Genomic DNA, 19,461 nt, shown 5'->3' on the forward strand with positions numbered 1-19,461 from the left:
TACAAAAAAAAGTAATATTCTTCTGAGAATCTTCAACTTAATGTGAAGATGAATTTTCTGAATACAACTAGCAAAATGCAAAGTAAAAAGATAGGGCTTTTCTCAAATGAGAGACTTGTGTCTGTTTTCGATAATTACCAGTCATGACGTGAATCTGTCAGGAATTTGATATCGGAAATGATATTTCAACCAGCATCCCTGTCAGAGTAAAAATTAGTAAACCATATTTCCGGGATGTCTTTAAAGCAGCCCTCTCTGAAAACAATTTTGATCCATTTTTTTTGTATGTCTTTCTAGTATCATAGTTTCATAAACTAAATTATGTTTATTACTTGCTTGAATGTTTTTAAGGTTTATATTTATATATATATTTTTTTTATGATTATTCATTTTTTTTTTGGCTGTTGACATTTCAATTACCCTGCGTTAATATTGTTAACCATTTCAGCATCAGGAATCATAGAAAAACTTCTGTAAAGGTCACGAATAAATATAAAATTTCTTAAATACCAAAAAAAAGAAAGAAAAAAGGACCCCTAAACCTAGATATGGCTCTGTGGTGTTTTTTCTTGAGACTACTTCAAGCCTTCATTCATCTGGCAGTGAATTTTTGTTAATCCCCCTCTCCCCTCTCCCCTTTTTGCCCTCTCCCCCTCCCCCCTTTTTTGCCTAAAGGATCACTTGAACAAGAGAATTTTTATATGGCTCAATCATATCCAATATGGAAGTTGCTTCTTGCATACAATCCTTCGTGACTTTAAGAAGTGGGTAAATCCTAGAAAACAACATATTTATTTACCTGGTTATGGTGGGAAGGGGGAGAGGTGGGGGGGGGATGATGCCCGGGGCAGAGAAAATTGATAACCAAACTGTGAAGATTTTACATGACTCATGGCCTGCTGTGAATTACTACAGATATGTGTCTCATGAATAGGGCACCATGCATGTACTGAACACAATATGGGTACAGGTGTATGAATAGGCCGACAACCACAATGTTGATATGAAACAGACAACTTTTACAGAAAACGTTTCCAGTGCTTGCTTTTGTAATCTGAACCCACTCTTTTGAAGGGAGTCTTCATTTTGTCTTCAGTACTGTTTAATTTTACAATAATTTGGGAGGATAAAAATGTTTTTTTCAACCGCTTTCATGTTCGAAATAAGATTTTCAATTAATCTTGAACTAAGATACTCTGCTAGCTTTGTTCTCTTATAACAGGATAATTAGATTATTAAATTTCTTTTATTCCACTTTCGATAGTTTGTTAAGCTTAATGGCTCCAAACATATTAACCAAAAATGTAAAAACTGAACTATAATGAACTCATAGTAAAAAGAAAAAAAAAATCCTAGATTCAGTTACAAAATGCAAAATTTAAGGCCATTTTTAACTTGTTTTATGTTGGCATGTGATGATGATGATGCAGCATTCTGATATACCCCAGAAAGTTCAAATAACTAGGTTTCTGTACTTAAATAGATTCATCGGATTTTAAGATTTCAGGGACAAGGGCCCTACCGTAGCTGATAAAGAAAATATGACCAAAAATGCAGATTTATTGTCTTTTATAGAAGTCTTTCTATACTCAGGTACTCAACATTTAGATCAGTTTTTCATTTTTCCAGCTACTGTAACGAATTTGCTTGGATGAGTCATTTTTTGTTTAATTGTATTTACCGTATTGTCGGCCTGCCTTGACTGTAGACAAAGTGGGACACTTATATAGGAAACTTAAAGCTAGAGCAAACAATTAAATCATTCTGTCTCCCCTCCCCCCTCCCCCTCCCACCCCCTGGCTTCATTCGTAGAAGAGGCAAAAACATGCAAGTGCTCATAAAAATTTAAAAAAGGAAATGTTGTGCATCAACAGTATCATAAAATAAGATCTCATACTATGTTCAGACATCACACTGAAAATTAAAACGGGACAACATCACGATACAAGGCGATGCAAACGATCAAAACGGCTGAACCGACAAGCCTACCTCTGGTACGGGTGCTGCATTATGATCCTCAGCGGCTGCCACGAGCTTGAAAGTTATGGCGCCATCGATGGACGCCTGAAAATACAGAAAATCAGTCCATGTCGATGAACAGAGAATTTGTAGGGTTTTGGAAAGCAGTATTACTCGAGACAAAATTCAGGGGTAGAATTTATTTGTATCGCACGTCTAACAAAATGCTTCCAGAAAAATCTGAAAACTGCTTTACTATAGAGAGAGTTCAAAGTTCACAGAAAAACCAAGGCATATTATAAATTGCCAAACTGAATAAACTTAGGAAGACTTTGTAATTAACGTTTCAATCAAGTACAGAAAATTTTGTTTGTAATAGAAATTTAACATAAAGAACAACTTTTTTCCCCATTTTTTTAGTCTATGTGCAAAAATCTTTGAAGTTCTGAGTTAATATTTATCATTTTTCTTATCTTTTTCTTCCGGTGTTACTTGTGGTGATGTGTTCAGGACACCAGGTGTGTTAAATCTGTTTCTTTAAATGGTTCTTCATGGTATAACATCAGATTTTGGCAAATTCATAACAAAATGGAAGCTTTAACAATGCAAAAATGATCATCCCTTGGTATTTTAGATGGCTATCTGAGTTGGCCACGATATCTCAAAAACAACTGACTACCATTTTTCAAAACTGTACAAAATTCTTTCGCCCCTCATAATTCTCTCAGAAACTACTTTACAGATCTCGGGAGTCATCGAGAAGTCTATGTGTACATCCCTGCTGTTTGATGCATCAACATTTATCCAAACTGACTGGAGCAAATTATTACTAAGGATATCGACTTCCTGAATAGCTGCAGATTAAATTAGCCGCGATTGACAACGTGACAGAATATAACATGTCCCATTATTGGTCTGAAATTGGTCTGATCTGATGAATGGGGGAATATCTCAGCCTCATTAACCGACAATCACTGTCATGTGAATTTTCTCACATTTTGCTCTGCACTTTGTCATATGATGAGTGAGAATTGGACTATATTTCAACTTTGAAAGAGTTCATTTTTTGGGGGGGCTAGAACAGGTGACCTCAGGGTTAATTGGTCCTGTGATCTATTAATTTGCAAAGAAATTGATATCTATATGCGGCACCCAACACCAACTAAAGACAATGACAGCTTAGCTGGTAGGGATGTCATTCCCCTGAAGTCACCCCGGTTTGAACCCTGTTCTAGCTAAAAACAAATATCCTTGTTAATTTTCATGCTTTTTTAGTCTAGAATTTCTCTGTCTTTCATTCTCCATCGTTCAGTTTTTTAACTTGATGATATACTTACGACGTAGTTGATGACTTGGTCGGGATCTTTGCCCAACACCACCATTCCGTTGACCTCTATCACCCTGTCTCCGACGTTCATCAAACCTGAAGCCAACAAAGAAGCAGAGCATTATGTTTTTTTTTTCTACACCAAAACGCTCCAATTGTGTCTACATCACCTAGATGTCTCAGAGGTGTAACAATTAATTTGGGATGGGGGTGGGGAAATGAGACCAAGGATTAGATAATAATAATAATCAGCAGTTATTTTGACAACGCTTAATCAACCTCAAATGTGGGAGAAACCCGCAAGGGCTTATTGATGACAACTTACACGTCGGGTGGCTTTCAATTCAACATTTTAACTCAAAATTTGGAATCATTTCAATATCGAAAGTCTTTTCAGATGGGGAAAACCGTAGATTGCTCTTGGATGAAAAAACCCACTTTACTATGACCCGGCCCGGTATCGAACCCAGAACCTCCCGATTGCTAAGCCTCATCGCTTCAAATGCCACTGCCTTTGTCCACTCGGCCACAGCACCAGTATAAGATGAAGAGGGGCCCTAAAAAGAGCAAACCGAGCAGTTTGCAAGACTGTCCTGGCATTCTTTTTGATGATGATTTTGAATGAAGTGTGCTGTGTGCTGGCATTACACCACTGATATATCCAGAGTACAGTAAAGTAGGTCAGTTTGACAGTTTTACGGGTAAATAGGAAGGCATCTCAAAACCAGCTGTATGGCATGTTCTTTCATCAGTGACTAGTGTTCATACCAGGGATGTGCCCACGCTGGGCGTCCCAGCCCAACACTAAAAATTACCGCCCAGCACTATCTTAAAAATCATGAATCCTGCCCAGCACTATTTTCATCTAAAACCCTGACATTCCTAACAATATATGCAACATAAATTGGGCCTAGCCTATGCCAAAATCATACAGACTAATAATGCATCAGTTACGCATGCAAGAAACATTACTTACGGCTCTCAATCAGTCCCTTGTAAAATCTCTTTGAAACAAACTAATAACTTTTACCAGGTACGTAATATATTTCACTAAAAAAAAATTACAAACTGTAAATTGTTAGCAAAACAAGTACTTGTGTATGTGCTTAAATGCTACACAAGTGCCAGCATTTGGCATCTGAGAACCTTCAAAAATCGAAAAATTTCTCAAAGGACTGGGGACACCCCCTCCGCCTTAGACGCCTTCCCCAGGACGGTGATCAGTTTACCCGGCACTCAGGAAATCCTGGGCACATTCCTGCATACCAAATCCAAATTACATAAAATGAACTTTAATACCGTAACAAGATCCTCGTACCGATATTGGTTTAAGAACGTCATTTTCCCAGGGCTGAACCGAACTGAAGATTACTTTTTATATGTATTAAAATAAATTCAAAGTAACATGACCTTCCAAAATGTTGTTTACCAGTTAGACAATGTGAACAGCTTGAAATATTGTCCCATCCCTGTCTAAGAAAAAAAAAAAAAAACACCCAATCAATCAACTTCAATTTTACAGTACATTATTTCATTCAGTAGTATGTACTGCATTTTTGATTAAAAAAGTCATCTGGGAAAGTCTCTTGCTTTCCTTTGTTTTTTTCCTAAAAACAAAGCAGGAAGGCTAATTCTATAACAGAAAGACCAAACAAGAAGAAGTACATTAGGCTTGTAGTTTTGCACTTATTATACAGTACGATTTAGTTTCAATCTACTACGTAAAAAAACATCTACGTAGCTGACGCCCGACGGCAATTCCAACGCAAGCAAGGCTGCTCTGTAAGCAAAGATGGAGTTCCCCTATGGTACTACCATGAGCGGGACTGAATTTTATAACGCCACATTCTTTTTCCACGAAACACCTCAGGACGTTTCACTATACCGCAGCACATTTATATCAACTCAAAACTAACTGGGAAGGACATTTAGACACTTTTTCGTGCACGAGAGAGTTTTCAAAGGTCTAACTTTGTGACTGTATTCCTTACGAGATGATGGTCTGCGATTGGATAACGTTGTTTGCAAACTGACTCTCGATGCAGTCTGATTAGATATACGCTAGAACACATCTTGGAATAATTTGTTTTGAGCGGGAAGATGTCAAAATCAAATTTTGTTTTTTGATATGCAAATCACGAGAACCTGTGATGTCTTCTAGATGTCAACAAACCTATCCAACTACTGTGTCTGCTTTGGAGATGCTTTCCGAACCCAATTCTTAAATTCAAGGCCTAATCTAACGAGAGATCCTTTCGTGAACTCTCTTCCCGACTCTGTTTGCCCACCGATGGATACCCCTATCTATATCTACTAATGAATATTCATTGGCCTCCCAGTCTCGGCATGGGTACCAGCAAGGTAAGTATGTCAACGGGGGAGAATGTTGACAATAAAACAAATATTGAAATTAAGATTACATTGGGTCTCGGGACGGGAGATGACGTAGATAAACATTTTTTTCTCTTTTAAATGAACAAGACATGTCAAATCTTAAGACTTGTGGCTGTCTTTTCGTCATGTTATTAAACTAAAAACCTGGATAAACTGAGTTCACCCTCGGTTGAAGGCTGCCACCAACGTTTCACCCTTTTGATGTTTCATTCGACACTACTGCTAAACCTGTATTTGGCAACAGGTCCCTCATGCTTGACAGGATGGGGTAAACTTTATTGCTTTCATACAGGGAACGCAAAGAAGGTAAAAAGAAAAAAACTAAAAACTAAAGAAAACCAGTTTAAGCACTTAAACTCTATCGGACGCTACCCGACGGATAACGGCCTCACTCGACTCCACCCTTGTTACGTCAAAAATTCTTGGGATAGTCGGGCAGTGTCCAGGGAATAATTCCCGGTTCGCATTTTGTGTAGCATTTTTTTCCAAGACAGCGCTCTGATTTTATTCTCTCTCATGGACTACTATGTTTCCTGTGTACATAGAATACCTGCTAAACATCTTTACACTTGTATAGCAACTTTGACCACTTTGTATAGCATTTTGCAATGCGATACCAGATACATGACTCCCTCAGTTTTAAGTCGCGTTGGTTTAGGTCAGGCAACCCCTCCCCCACCCCCAGCTTTACCAGCAGTGGATTAACATCTACAGTATATTCAATTTTTGGCTGAAATGCCTATAGCTTCACACCCCCTGGAGTCCCTGTCTAACAACCCAGGTTAAGAAAGTCTGGCCTATAGCAGAGGAAGATATGAAGAATGTTTACATTACAGAGTCTGTACAGAAGGCCTTTTTGTGAAAACTGAATATTGATATCTATTTCAACATAACAGAAATACAGGATGTAGAAGATATTGAGCCCTTATATTTCCCACAAAATGTCACAAAAACAGAACTAGTATTGTTCACTACTACGTCACAGGAGAGGTGTCGTCCTCCATACTGTAGTTTCCTTCCGCTGGCTAGATGGGTGAATCTGAGGTGGATAAAGTGCTTTAGCTAAACCTTTTACCGCGATGACACAATCTTAATATATATATATATATATATATCGAGTTGGTTGGAATCATGTTTGATCTCTAGAGTAAGGCAAATATGTCACAAAACCAGAACTAGTATTATTCGAATATATATATATATATATATATATATATATATATAGATAGATATCTATATATATAGTTCTATAGGTTTGACTATTTATAGTGGTCAAAATACAGAACTGGCAAGAACTCACCACTTCGATCAGCAGCCCCTCCGTGCATGATTCTGGCTATGATCACCGTTCCAGCTTTTTCGTCATACTTTATGGTGGCGCCCTAACCAAGAAACAAATAAGACAGTTGGGAGGGTAAGTTGACAGGGAAAGGCAAATGAAATAAAGGCTGCGTTTTTTTTTGAGAAAAAACTTTCAAATGAAAAATCACAATTTATATAATACATTTGAATAATCAAAGGAAACTGCAGTATAATACTGTGTTATAAACATGGTCATGCGACTTCCAAATGACCCCACTCTTTCTGCCACTTCCACCCACTCACCCATCCACCCACCCACTCCTCCTCCCAGCAGTCAACTAGCAAAGAAGGATCATAATAAACAACTTTGGGTTGGATAACAGAAGTTAACAGATTAACATCTCCAGTGCATTTGTTTTGAATCCTGATTAAGCCGATAATGTTTTCGCTACTTCAAGATCTTTTGTGAAAACATTTGATGACCAAAAATTTGCAAAATGATGCATAATTTTAACAAAATAGGTTTATTTATTTATGTAAAGTACTGTATTCTCATTTCAAGGCAAACATAAAATGCAACACACAAAAACAATCTTATGCAAGCGTTATTAAATGGGGAAAAGAGAAATTGAACAATATTGACTAAAATGACTCTATATACATTGCAACAAATTTCTAAGACAGTGAGCCAAAGAGTTGAACTTCTAAGCATACTTTGTATGTCTTCAAATTGCATTCAGTATTTAAAGCAGTGCTGTATTGAATACATTCCAAGCTAAAAGTGGGTACCACTCATAACTCATGGAATACCAGAAAATATATGGAGAGAAAAGGGGAGGGAGGGGGAGGTGGGTAGGGAGGGAGGGGAAAAGGGAGGGAGGGGAAAAGGGAGGGAGAGAAGGTGGGTAGGGTAGTAGGAAGGGTGGGGAGTAGGGAGGGTGGGAGTAGGGAGGGAAGGGAGGGGAGTACAGAGAGTAGGGAGATTGAGAGTAGGGAGGGAGGGGAGTAAGGTAGGAGGGGAGTAGGGAGGGAGGGGAAAAGGGAGGGAGGGAGTACCGGGGGAGGGGAGGAGGGAAGTAGGGAGGGGAAGTATGGAGGAAGGGGAGTAGGGAGGGGGAGTAGGGAGGGAGGGGAGTAGGAGGGAGGAGGGAAGGGGAGTAGGGAGGGAGGGAAGTAGGGAGGGAGGGGAGTAGGGAGGGAGGGGCAAGGGAGAACAGAGGGAGGGGAGAATACCAGAAATAGATGGAGAGAAAGGGAGAGGGAGGGGAGGTGGGAAGGGAGGGAGGGGAGAAGGGAGGAAGTGGAGTAGGGAGGGTGGGGAGTAGGGAGGGGATTAGGGAGGGGAGTAGGGTGGGGATTAGGGAGGAGAGTAGGGTGGGAAGGGAGGGGAGTAGGGTGGGAAGGGAGGGGAGTAGGGAGGGGAGTAGGGTGGGAAGGGAGGGGAGTAGGGAGGGAGCATCAAATGAAGCTACAATCAGGATGGGAGATGGACACACCAAGATGCCATTTTCATGACAATTCACACTGTGTGCAGTTTGTAGTTGGTTTGTATATGGTTGTAGTTTGTTGAAAATACACAGTGTTAGATAAATGAAGAATGGGACAAGGGAGAAATGGGGGGGAAGGTGGATTTTTGGTACTACCACTGGCGATTCTCCACCCTCTTGTTTAATAGGGAAAACGTGTATCCAACAACCCATTGTTTGCTTCTTGTCTTTAAGAATCTGCAACTCCAACATGAGAATACTTCATAGCACCCCAAAGCTGCTTTTTGCAGAATGCTAAAAAACTAGTTCTTTATGTCCCTAAGAGAACATGCTACAAGTTGCTTCTTACAAGATTGTCCAAACTACAAATTTCGTTCATAAACCAGATTAACATATATATATTAAATGAAAGATCACATCAAGCGTTTTGTTGTACATATAAAATATAAGAAAAATTTTGCATGTGCCTCAGACGACCTCAACGATCATAGGTTTAGTTGTTCGCCATCAGTCTTGACGAGGGAACTCGAGCGATTCAGTGTATTATTCTGTGAGATGTCTACTTATTACAATTTATATCCTTTAAATTATTATCCTTTCTGATAGAAACTCATATTAGGAGGCAGACTTCTAATGCGTTATACAGTAGATATTGATGGCGCTGAACTGATTTTGAGATTTTTTTTCTGTCGAACTGAAAACTCTACAAGAGTTCAAGAGTGTATGGTTGGTTTGATTGATGCATCATTCAATACGAGGAACTGACTAATTATTTCCTCAAAATCCCCGAGCAGGACCTCTTTAGCATGACCAGAGGATAATCACGCAATTGGTGGGAGCATCGTATAGAGTATTGTCTGTAAAGTTAGTGATTTCAAATCTCGAACAAACCGAACATGATTGCAGCTGAAGAAAATGGAAGATAACCCTCTGGCAGGCTTAATCCTTTCATTTAACAAAGTTTAATCAGACTATTAACATGAGGGAAGAAATAGCATTGTTTGATGGTTAACAAGAAGCTTTGCTTGATGGTTAAAAAAAAGAAGCATTGCTTGATGGTAAAACAAGCATTGCTTGATGGTCAAAAAAAGCATTGCTTGATGGTCAAAAATTGCATTGCTTGAAGGTTTAATAAAAAAGCAATGCTTGATGGTACTAAAAACAAAGTATTGCTTGATGGTATTAAATTTAAAATAAAAAGTGCAGAGAAGACTACCTTGACTAATTTTTTTCACCAGGAAACACAAAGATTGCCAAAAATGCAGGAAATTTTTCTCTTCAAATGTGCTAACTAAAATTCTTTATCTTATCAAAGTATTGCTTGAACAGTTTTAGTATATTTCTGAATGATTTCAACACATCTGATATGTTTTGTGTCCCTTCACGAGTAAATTACTCAATAACTCCTTAAAAACACCAATTTACTACTGACATTTTATTCACAGTACCCATTTCCATGGTTACCGGTACTTACACCATTTGTATTCAAAGTATGAGATTGCGTATTATTCAAATGGACCTGAACTCAATGGTCATACCAGTAGTTTCTTAATACCAAGATATAATATATATATATATAATATATATATATATATATATATAGATATATATAAATAGATAGATAAATAGATAAATCTATGAATACAAATCATTATATATATATATATATACATATATTATTATATATATATATATTAATACATATATCACTTTTAAAATTAAGTTTCATATTTACTTTATCCACAAACAACTATATTGTGCCCCCCCCCCCAAAAAAAAAAAACCACAAAAAACAACACATATAATTATCTTATAAAACAAGAGAGTCTCCTGCCTTTTACTATAAAAAATAAAATAAAATAAATAAATAAAAAACTAAAAAAAACTGACCTTGATGTGTGTACTGTTGGTTGACAAATATGGTTGACAGAAACGTGTTAACACATGGCATGGGTACAGTAGCAGTACACATATTATTGTTAATTTACCTATAGGATGCACATGTTTATGAAGTTTGACAAGACAAGGCAGTACCATTTCCTTTCCCAATAGTTTGTGGTTTTGTGACTCATGAGATGTGGACGAAGACCATAAGTGCTAGCCAGATCTCCAATTAGATGCCTTCCAAGGCCAAGTTGGCAGTCCACAATGTTTTATACAGGACAAAGGAAAAGGAGCCTAATGATATAATTAGCAAATTAATGTTTGAGAGAAACCAACTTAATAAAACTTGACAGATGACTTTATATCAGAGAGAGTTGGATGCAGGGAAGGTCAAGAAAAAAAAAGGTTCAAAATTTGGCAGAGTTTGGAAGAGGGTGGGGGGGGTGGAATTTGGCAGGGGGGAGCCAATAATGAACTTTATGGAGTGTTTTTCATAGTTTTCTTTGAATGAAAGCTCAATTTAGAAGAAATACAACCATTCCCTTCCTTTTTTGCCTAGCTTCAGATTTATAAAAACAACAAGGGAAAGAAAGAAGAGTGAAATAGTTGATGTTCTGCTGACTTTGTTACCATATAGATATATGTAAGGCAATGATTCATTTATTGCAACTGCTTAAAACTTCTAGTATCAGAAATGGGAAAGAAAGAAAAAAAATTGGATGAGGGGAACCAGAGAAGATGAGAGTAAGGGACTTCTACAATCTGTAACATTGGTACTGTACTGTGTATAGGATATAAATCTTTGTAGTGAATTTTCGTTACCATACTTTAGATGATATGGGTACCTATCCAGTACCTCCCTCTTCCCAGACACCACCCCCACCCCCCCTCCTCCTCCCCAACCTTGCACCATAAATTTTCAGCTCCAGCCCCTCAAACAGTGACAAACAGTAATGGATAACAAATCAATTATTCTTCATCTCATTTTTACGGTGCAATTTTTGGTAAAATCCGTTTCGCATAAAAATTCTCAAATCGAGACCGCAAGGGGAGGGTCTAGTCAGGAAGAAAGCAATCGTTCACACACAAAAACAAGTCGGACCTCGCTGGTTGCAAGGATCTCTATTTCTGCGGAACTTCAAAATTTGTATGTCCCAATTCGGGCTTGCCATTCTGTGTCATTCCGATCAAAGACGTGTAACATTCACATATAGATGGATGATCCAAAATTCTTATTTCATTTACCTACTTGTTGACAAGAATTTGAAAACATCTCATAAGCATGGTTTTTTAGACCGATTAACAGAAAATTTTGTGTCCCATTAATATATAATTTCATGTCGCATTATTTCGTTTGGGGGTGGGTGGGACGGGGGGCTACAGGGATAACAACCCATCATAGTAGTTTAATCGGCAACCCATTACTGGATGGAGTCCCCTCTTTTTTGGAAGCATGGTAATCTACAGTAAATCTTAGTTGTATCCAACTTCACATATCGATAAATATACTCCGAGCAGGTCAAGTAAAGAAGCTCACAATGTGAGTTAAAACTGAATCTTTTGAGGGATTACTACAGTTTGTAAAAGTCTGACAACCAGTGAAGTCAAATCTGAGTGGGATTTGCTCATATTCTATCTAAAAGGAAAATACTTTGCAATAAATAAACACTACATCAACATGCAAATAGTCCACAACCATCTAAATGCAACAAGTCAGGCCACAACAAAAAAATCATAATAATAAACCAGTTTTTTACTCTACCAAAACATCCTCTTTCCAATGATGTTCTGCACTGACCATTTTGCTGGGAATCTACAAAATTAGTAAAAAAAATTACCCATAACTTTGTCTACATTTAAGAGCACAAATTTCTTTTATATTTCAAAATCTCACCCAAAGGGTAGATGAAGTTATATTCATGACAATGACCACTCTTAATAAAATGACTGTTAGTTACAAGTTTTTGTTTGTTTTGGAAACTGTCAAACGACAAACAGGATAAGCACATTTCCACGTTTGTAAAACAAACAGAATAAGAATGCACTGTCTTAGTCGTAAACAAACTTTGAATGTTTCGTGTCAGGACAGGCTTGAAAAGTTAACCTCCTGAAGGCAATCAAGAATTTACAACCGGGCAGACTAACGATTGACATACCTATTGAGCTCGGCAATCTCATAAACTAAAGAATATTCTTCAGAAATTTTTTTTGGGGGGAGTGTGGGAGGGGTTGGGGGAGGGCAAGGGCGTTATTCATACAAGTGACGATCCTATGTATAAGGATGTTGGAATGGTTTCCTACAATATCATTAGTATATATCACCTTCATGGTAAACCTAGTGGATAAAAACGGTGGCATTTGAAGCAATGAGTCTTAACAATTGGGAGGTTCCAGGTTCGATAACCCGGCCGGGTCATAGTTAGGTGGGTTTTGCATCCAAGAGAAATCTACAGTTTTCCCATCTGAAATGACTTTCTAAAATTGAAAAGATTCCAAATTTGTGTTAAAATGTTGAATTGGAAGCCACCCGACGTGTAAGTTGTAATCCATAAGGCCTTGCGGGTTTCTCCCACATTTGTGGTCTCTTAAGCGACATGAAAAAACTGCTGACTATTATTAATATTATCATTGATAAAGGGCAATCTACAATGAACAGGAAAGAAGAATAGCCTGCTGACTTTTTAATTTTTTTTTTATAGTTTTTTCATGAAAGGAAAGTCCAGAGGAAAACTGATTTTTGACAAAGAAAAACAGGAAATGTACCAAGCATCCTGCTAAGATTTACATAATATTCCTCCATTGTATATTTGAGATATTGATAACTAAAATTGTCACAGTTTTTGTACCACATCATACCTGTTTGCTCCAAAATCACTTCTGATTCATAACATGGCAACTTAAAATCTTATTACTGTATCTCAGAAATGATACTCAAAAGGAATTGGGACGCAAATTTCCCTACCGAGCTTAGTATACGTTCCTCATTCACCAGCAAAATATAAAGTTTCAGCTGGACGACCTTGAACACCTTTGGATCCCCCCCCCCAATTTTTCATTTTTTTACTTTCTTATCTATTTTGGTATAACTTGTGTGGTGAATTTCCCACAAACCTGGTTCAGATGGTTTGCAAGGTTATCTAACCATGGCTAATCATGGCGAACCACGGCTTACCATGGCAAACCATTAAACTTACCAATGGTTCCACACTTTTGACCAATCTAACAACTTTGACACTGGCTTCCTCCTCGTCGCTGGCGCTGACGTTCACGTCGGTCGGAAATTCAGGGATCTCTGGTTCGTACTCCTGATTGGCTACCTGGTCGTGAATATTCAGGACTGCCCTCATGTTCGGTCTGGTTAAGATGTAGCAGAGTTCTACTACATCGGGAACGTTTACGTAACCTTGTAACTCTTCGCAGACCTGGCGAGACAAAAAATGGTACGACCGTCGATAACTTTGCCAAAAAAAAAAAAATTAATTACCGAGGGAAGAAGAAGGAAAAAGAAGGACCTCTCAAGTTCAAGGGCCAGAAATTTGGGATATGGTGAAGCAGGATGAGTTGATGGATCATGTCGATGCTACAACAACATAATGGAATCTGTATTAATTACTGTAATCGACAGAATAATCTGAGAAAGAGCAAAGACAGGATAGGCTTTGAGTGGGACTCAAAAACATTGACCTCAGGATTTACTACTTTTTAAGAAAAAGTCGCCCAGGAAAGAACCTGGACACGAGAACCTAACTACCGCTCTCAACCCCAGTCCTTTTGCATCGGGACTGTGACTGTGTGATCATCGTCGTCGGGTGAGCATCACGATTCCCCTCGAAGGGGAACAGATACTACACATGATCTACTTGTTGCATCGAATCACCTGCTCTGTACAGAGAAAAAAATTAGGTCTGCAAAAAAGGGAATGTGATGTTTTATTCACAGACCTTTTAAAGTTGATACACAATCTCTTCGTTTTTGCTGCAACTTTTTGTGAACAAATGTAAACAGCAATGGGCAAGCACCAGATTTTGACAATATTTATCAACAAATATGAAGCTCTCATACCGACCAATCCACACTCTTAACCAGATCCAGTTAAAGTATATACTTGTGGAAGTATAACCCTCACAGTTGAATGTCATGGTTTAAATACGCATAAATGTAAATTACTTATTTACAGGTTCCGGGAAATACTCAGTACGTTTCACTACAAAACCTACCTGAAATTATTCCATGACTAGTCAAATTCCTCTTATGCATTGCTATAAAAATTTAGTTTAGTTTCTCCCTAGGAAAAAAAAAAATTACTAACATGAATCCCAAAAAATCCTTAAAAAAGAAAGTACAACCTAGTACCTCATATAAAATCTGGAAAGCATTGTTATCAGCTGGGGCAGGGTGTGAGCTTGACCAATTGTCCAATTTTTTGTGAACTTTGACCTGTCCAGACAATCCTTTATTCCATAGGACCTCTCTGACAAATAGATAATTCTCCTGAAGGTCTCCAACCCTCCCGCATATTTGCTCCAAGTATTTCAGTAGATACTGGATATCTGAAAATAGGACAAATAATTTTGTTTTCTTACATAAAATATATATATATGTCATGTGACTCTTGAAGACAATATTCCACTTTAAACTTTATAAATGAGAACGACACTCTTCAAGCTGAGCTCAAAACATCGTGGAAGGGTTGTGTGAAATAAGTCTTAAAAATAACAATCAGTTACATTCGAGCTGTATTTTTCACTGGGCTGCAAAGTTTGGTCACTCTGCTGAGAAGCTATGAAATATTAGGTAGACATAAGCCCCCCCCCCCCACCCTTTAGTCTAGATCAAATACTGTATGTAGTTACAACCATAATGATGCTTCAAAATGGAGAGTTGTTACAAGCTTCATCCAAGACAGAAATAAATCATAACGTCTCATTGTCACCACACAACATCATCAATGTAATGTTTTTGTTCTATAAATTTGCAAATATTTTTGTGGCCTAAATTTTCTTGTTCTTGTCTTGGTAGACCGTTTCAGTTGACTAAAGTAACAGACTAATTTAAAAGAGCGAGCAGCAGGAATTACACACCTGCTTCTCATCCTCTTTCAACTTTATTCTGGAAAAGGGAAGCGTCTGTGTTAACCTGGTTAGCTTTTCATCCGTAACTACTACTAACATGCAGACTGAGAAACAAGCCTACCTGTGGCTGTTGAATGACCCAACTTAACTTCTCCATCTCATAAAATAGTTTAATCATAGCTCTTAACTCGTTTTCCTTACCTGGATGTAGTGCCTTGGAATCCCCTCCATTGGTGACAGGCATTTTTCTTATCTTATGGAGTTCCTTTCAAGTTCTTTTTTCTCTTCAAACCTCTTCTTTACTGTGTCCTCGGTTACTTTAACTGCTCATCTTTAAACCCTTAAAAGGATTATGCCCTTAAATCTGTTGTAACCCCACAAATTAAAAAAAGAGAAGTTATGTTGACAAATACTTTCAATTGTTGGTTGTCGTTCTCTTCAATACATCAAAATAAAATAAAAGTTTTAGCAAACTGCTTATCCACTAAAGAGCCTGTGTAAGAGAATGTGTAAAAGTAAGCGGGCCTGATGTTTCGATCCTAGCAGGATCTTCTTCAGAGCCTCTGAAGAAGATCCTGCTAGGATCGAAACGTCGGGCACTCTTGCTCTTCGATACATACCAGAAAATACTTTTTGCTTTACACGCAGAGGAACATTATTGAATATCGATAAGAGGCATCGAAAGTTCCTAAAAGGTCCAATGTACAACATTCCTCTGTAAGAAATTTTTTCACATTTACGGCACAAGTTCCATCATTACAGCTAAAAAGTAACAGATTACATTTTCAACCATCATTAATGAAGCAAGCTATCAAACTTAAATGTGAAATTCCAACATGAAAACACAACAAGTTGTTTCAATTCTGATTACATATTACAGCTTCATTAATACTCACCAGCAGAGACTTATCAACTCAGTAACACAGTACTGAAAGACCGTAGATGAAGAAAAATAAAAAAATAAAAAAACAACTCAGGACTGAAAGCTGTCGTTAAGTAGTTGTAGTCTACAATGTTAACATATAGATTAATTTTCACTTAAAGCAAAAATTCTGCCCAAGAAAAATGTTCCCGACAAGTTAATACCGATGAGATTACCTGTCAACTAGACTGATGAAGAGGGTTAATGTCAACGATGACACTATACACTTTAGCTCAAATTCAATCAGGAAGAACTTAATTGCACACATCCTTAGTAGGTGTCAACAGAATGACGATAAAAACTTTTCAAATGAAATAGCAGACCACAAGCATATCAGTAATGATAACATTAACCCCTTGGGAATCTATCTACCCTTTCAACAAGATTTATAACAGCTAGGAGTATTACAAAAGTGCAGCTTAACTATGTCAAGCTGGTACTGATACACATATGCCTAGTAATAGGGGACTTCACTAAGAAAATTATGTTGATTGTTAAGTAGCATCATGCCTACAGTTCTAGCTCCATCATTACAGGTTCCTTGTTATTCAAAGTCTGTGGCTGCCACCTTTTTTTTCAGTAAAAATTCTCAGAAAATTGGGCAGAAGTTTATGTATTCTTCCAAAGGTACAACAAAGGTAAAGCTGATCATATTTCTATGACAATCTAGTGAGAGGAGGGGAAAAAAACCCAGCTTTTGATTACAGATAGGATTTTAAGAGGATCCATCCAACTTGCAAAGGTAACTGACTGATGATAAGAAGCTGAAAGCAAGTCACATAAATTTTATCAATCTTCCATGTAAACCAATCAACTGCCTTATAATGTGTAATAACCATTTTCCTGATTGAAGTTTTGACCAACTATACTATTACACATTTTTTTTAAATAGGATGAACACATTGGTACAGTAGATCTTCATGCCGTTACATACAGGTAGGGTTAACTTATAAAACACCCCACACCTACTGAGTGGAAAATAGATTGAACTCCAGTCCACCACAAAAACACTTCCGACTGTCATTAAAGTCCCAGTCATTTTTTTTTTTGTGATGCTTACTTTTTGTTTTTAAAACTGTAGCCTATTGCTAAGTTAGGTCTAGCATAGCCCTACACTCTCTTCTCAGTTCTAGCCTAGCTACAGTAATAACAAAGAACATCACGTTAAATTATTTTTATACCAGATGGTGTCTTAGTAAAAGAGAAAAGAAAAAAAAGGATCTTCCAATTGAATTCATTCAATGGTTACATTTATCAGTATCACTCAGCAATACCAATTATAATTACTACCAGTAAGGCCTGGTGAACAGTTCAATTTACCTTAGAAGTACAACATCACGGTTTTCTGCACTGTTGTATGAGCTTGTACCGGTTTCACTACGATCTATAACTTTGGTTTAATTAAAGTCAAGGTTATGCTAGGCTTAAATCATTCCAATCACCTCTCCATTCGAAGAATTACAGCTTGGAATTTAACGCAAATGTATTATTATATCAAGTTGCTATAACGTTTGTAAAACGTACTGCGTTGTTTAATCTTGGCATACTTCGTGAAAAGGTATGTCCGTATGTGCCGTATGCAAGCCGACACTAACAGTAACAAGCGGTCATGGGCAGTAACGGTAACATTGTAATTTGTATAACAGGGAGTTGTTATGGAACAACTCCCTGGTATAAGTACGTATTTTACTTAACGAGTAACAGTAAATTTAACAAATATGGAAACAGACAAGTAATCGAGTCATACAGTAGCAAGAGCATTGTACATTGCGATACGCGCGAATTACCTGCGCACGTGACGCTCGAGGAATAATTGAATACGCTAATATTGCAGAACTGCATCACACGTAAGATTTCCACAAAATTCCAGCAATGGTTGAGAAGGCTAACAGGCCACACTATGCAGAATCAGGTTTTCTTGTGCGGAATACAACTTTTTTCCCCACTTACATGTACACTATGTTTTCTTCAGTTTTAGGATATCAAATCTAGTGTGATGAGAATATTACGGGAAAGTGTCAAAGAAAGTCGAGAAGGATGGTTAGACTAAGTTCATGTCAGCTTTTTATAATTTACTAGAGGCATCCGGGTTTGGGGAGAAGTAGGCCTTCAAGACGGTGGCGGTCTGCTTAAAAAGGCCCGCATAATCATGGAATAAGTGAAGTAGGCCATTAAAATGCGGCCCGCAAAGTAATGGTTAAGAAACGTAAAAGGCGATTTGAATGTCGTTTGGACACAGGTTCTTTTGGTTTTAAATTGAAATACGCAATGACAGAAATCTTAGTGTCTTTTATATAAAAGAAATATTTCAGCTACCACCTATACTTGTTTTATTGGTGAAGACACTTTTGGTCTATTAAATTTGGGACTGTTAAAAGAAAACCTCTCTCTTTTTGTGTCTGAATATATATATACAATCATGCGGTTGAATTTCTCCTGAATACCCATCTTGACCAAACTATTCCATACGGCAGCTCGACTTCACCCCCTTTTCAGGCCATATTGATAACTACAGCCAAAATAGTGGCGCTGTTTAACTAAAATTAATTATCACCGCCATTTGTATTAAATCAGCTTTCCTCGCCCGAACCCAGTTCTTTGCCCGAACCTAATCTATCCTGAGAATCTAAAGTTTCGGAGCCAAATTCTATCCTGCTCCCGACATATTCTCCCCCTCTCCATCCTCCTAAATCATTTCAATGGGCCTAATCAGTTCGGTAAGCCATTCTGCTCCTCCATAAAACCCGGTATTTTCCGCTGACTAAAACGTAGTTTTCCGCTGAAAAATTTGGTGTGCAGAAAGCACCGTGTTTTCTTTAATACCAGTGAAATATTCTTTTAGCATGTCAACGTTTCTTCTAGATTCAGTTTGCACTGAGAGACTTTCTAAGCAAACCATTTAAACCATCTTTAAAAAAAAAGAGGATAAATATTTCGATACGACCTAAGTTCAAGTCGTTATATCTAAGTTCCCGCCTTTTGCGTAACAACTATTGTACTGATTTACTTTAATCATATTATCTTACAATTGCCAGCGGGTACCAGTGGCGGACTGGCCACACGGGCATTTGGGCAATGCTTGGTGGGCCGGTGGGCTGGAGAGCCTGGTAAAAA

At 37.8% G+C, this 19,461-nt stretch overlaps 1 protein-coding gene across 3 annotated transcripts in view; it reads right to left on the reverse strand.

The window, feature by feature from the left end:
• The window catches only part of LOC139964723 (MAGUK p55 subfamily member 7-like), a 37,269-nt gene extending 19,159 nt beyond the window's left edge, over window positions 1–18,110 (reverse strand). The window contains exons 1-7 of one of the 3 annotated variants that reach the window (XM_071966585.1): window positions 17,668–18,110; window positions 15,627–15,789; window positions 14,707–14,903; window positions 13,548–13,775; window positions 6,981–7,062; window positions 3,297–3,382; window positions 1,990–2,064 (exon numbers count right to left, since the gene is read on the reverse strand). In XM_071966585.1, the coding sequence (XP_071822686.1) occupies window positions 1,990–2,064; window positions 3,297–3,382; window positions 6,981–7,062; window positions 13,548–13,775; window positions 14,707–14,903; window positions 15,627–15,669 (711 nt within the window). In that variant the 5' untranslated portion in view covers window positions 15,670–15,789; window positions 17,668–18,110. Of the gene's footprint in view, window positions 1–1,989; window positions 2,065–3,296; window positions 3,383–6,980; window positions 7,063–13,547; window positions 13,776–14,706; window positions 14,904–15,626; window positions 15,790–16,321; window positions 17,593–17,667 lie in introns of those variants that run through there. The other 2 variants (XM_071966582.1, XM_071966583.1) reach the window with 2 other exon arrangements.
• Window positions 18,111–19,461: the final 1,351 nt, after the last annotated feature.

This window comes from Apostichopus japonicus, chromosome 23 (genome assembly GCF_037975245.1).
Source record: "Apostichopus japonicus isolate 1M-3 chromosome 23, ASM3797524v1, whole genome shotgun sequence".
In the NCBI taxonomy this organism is placed as follows: domain Eukaryota; kingdom Metazoa; phylum Echinodermata; class Holothuroidea; order Aspidochirotida; family Stichopodidae; genus Apostichopus; species Apostichopus japonicus.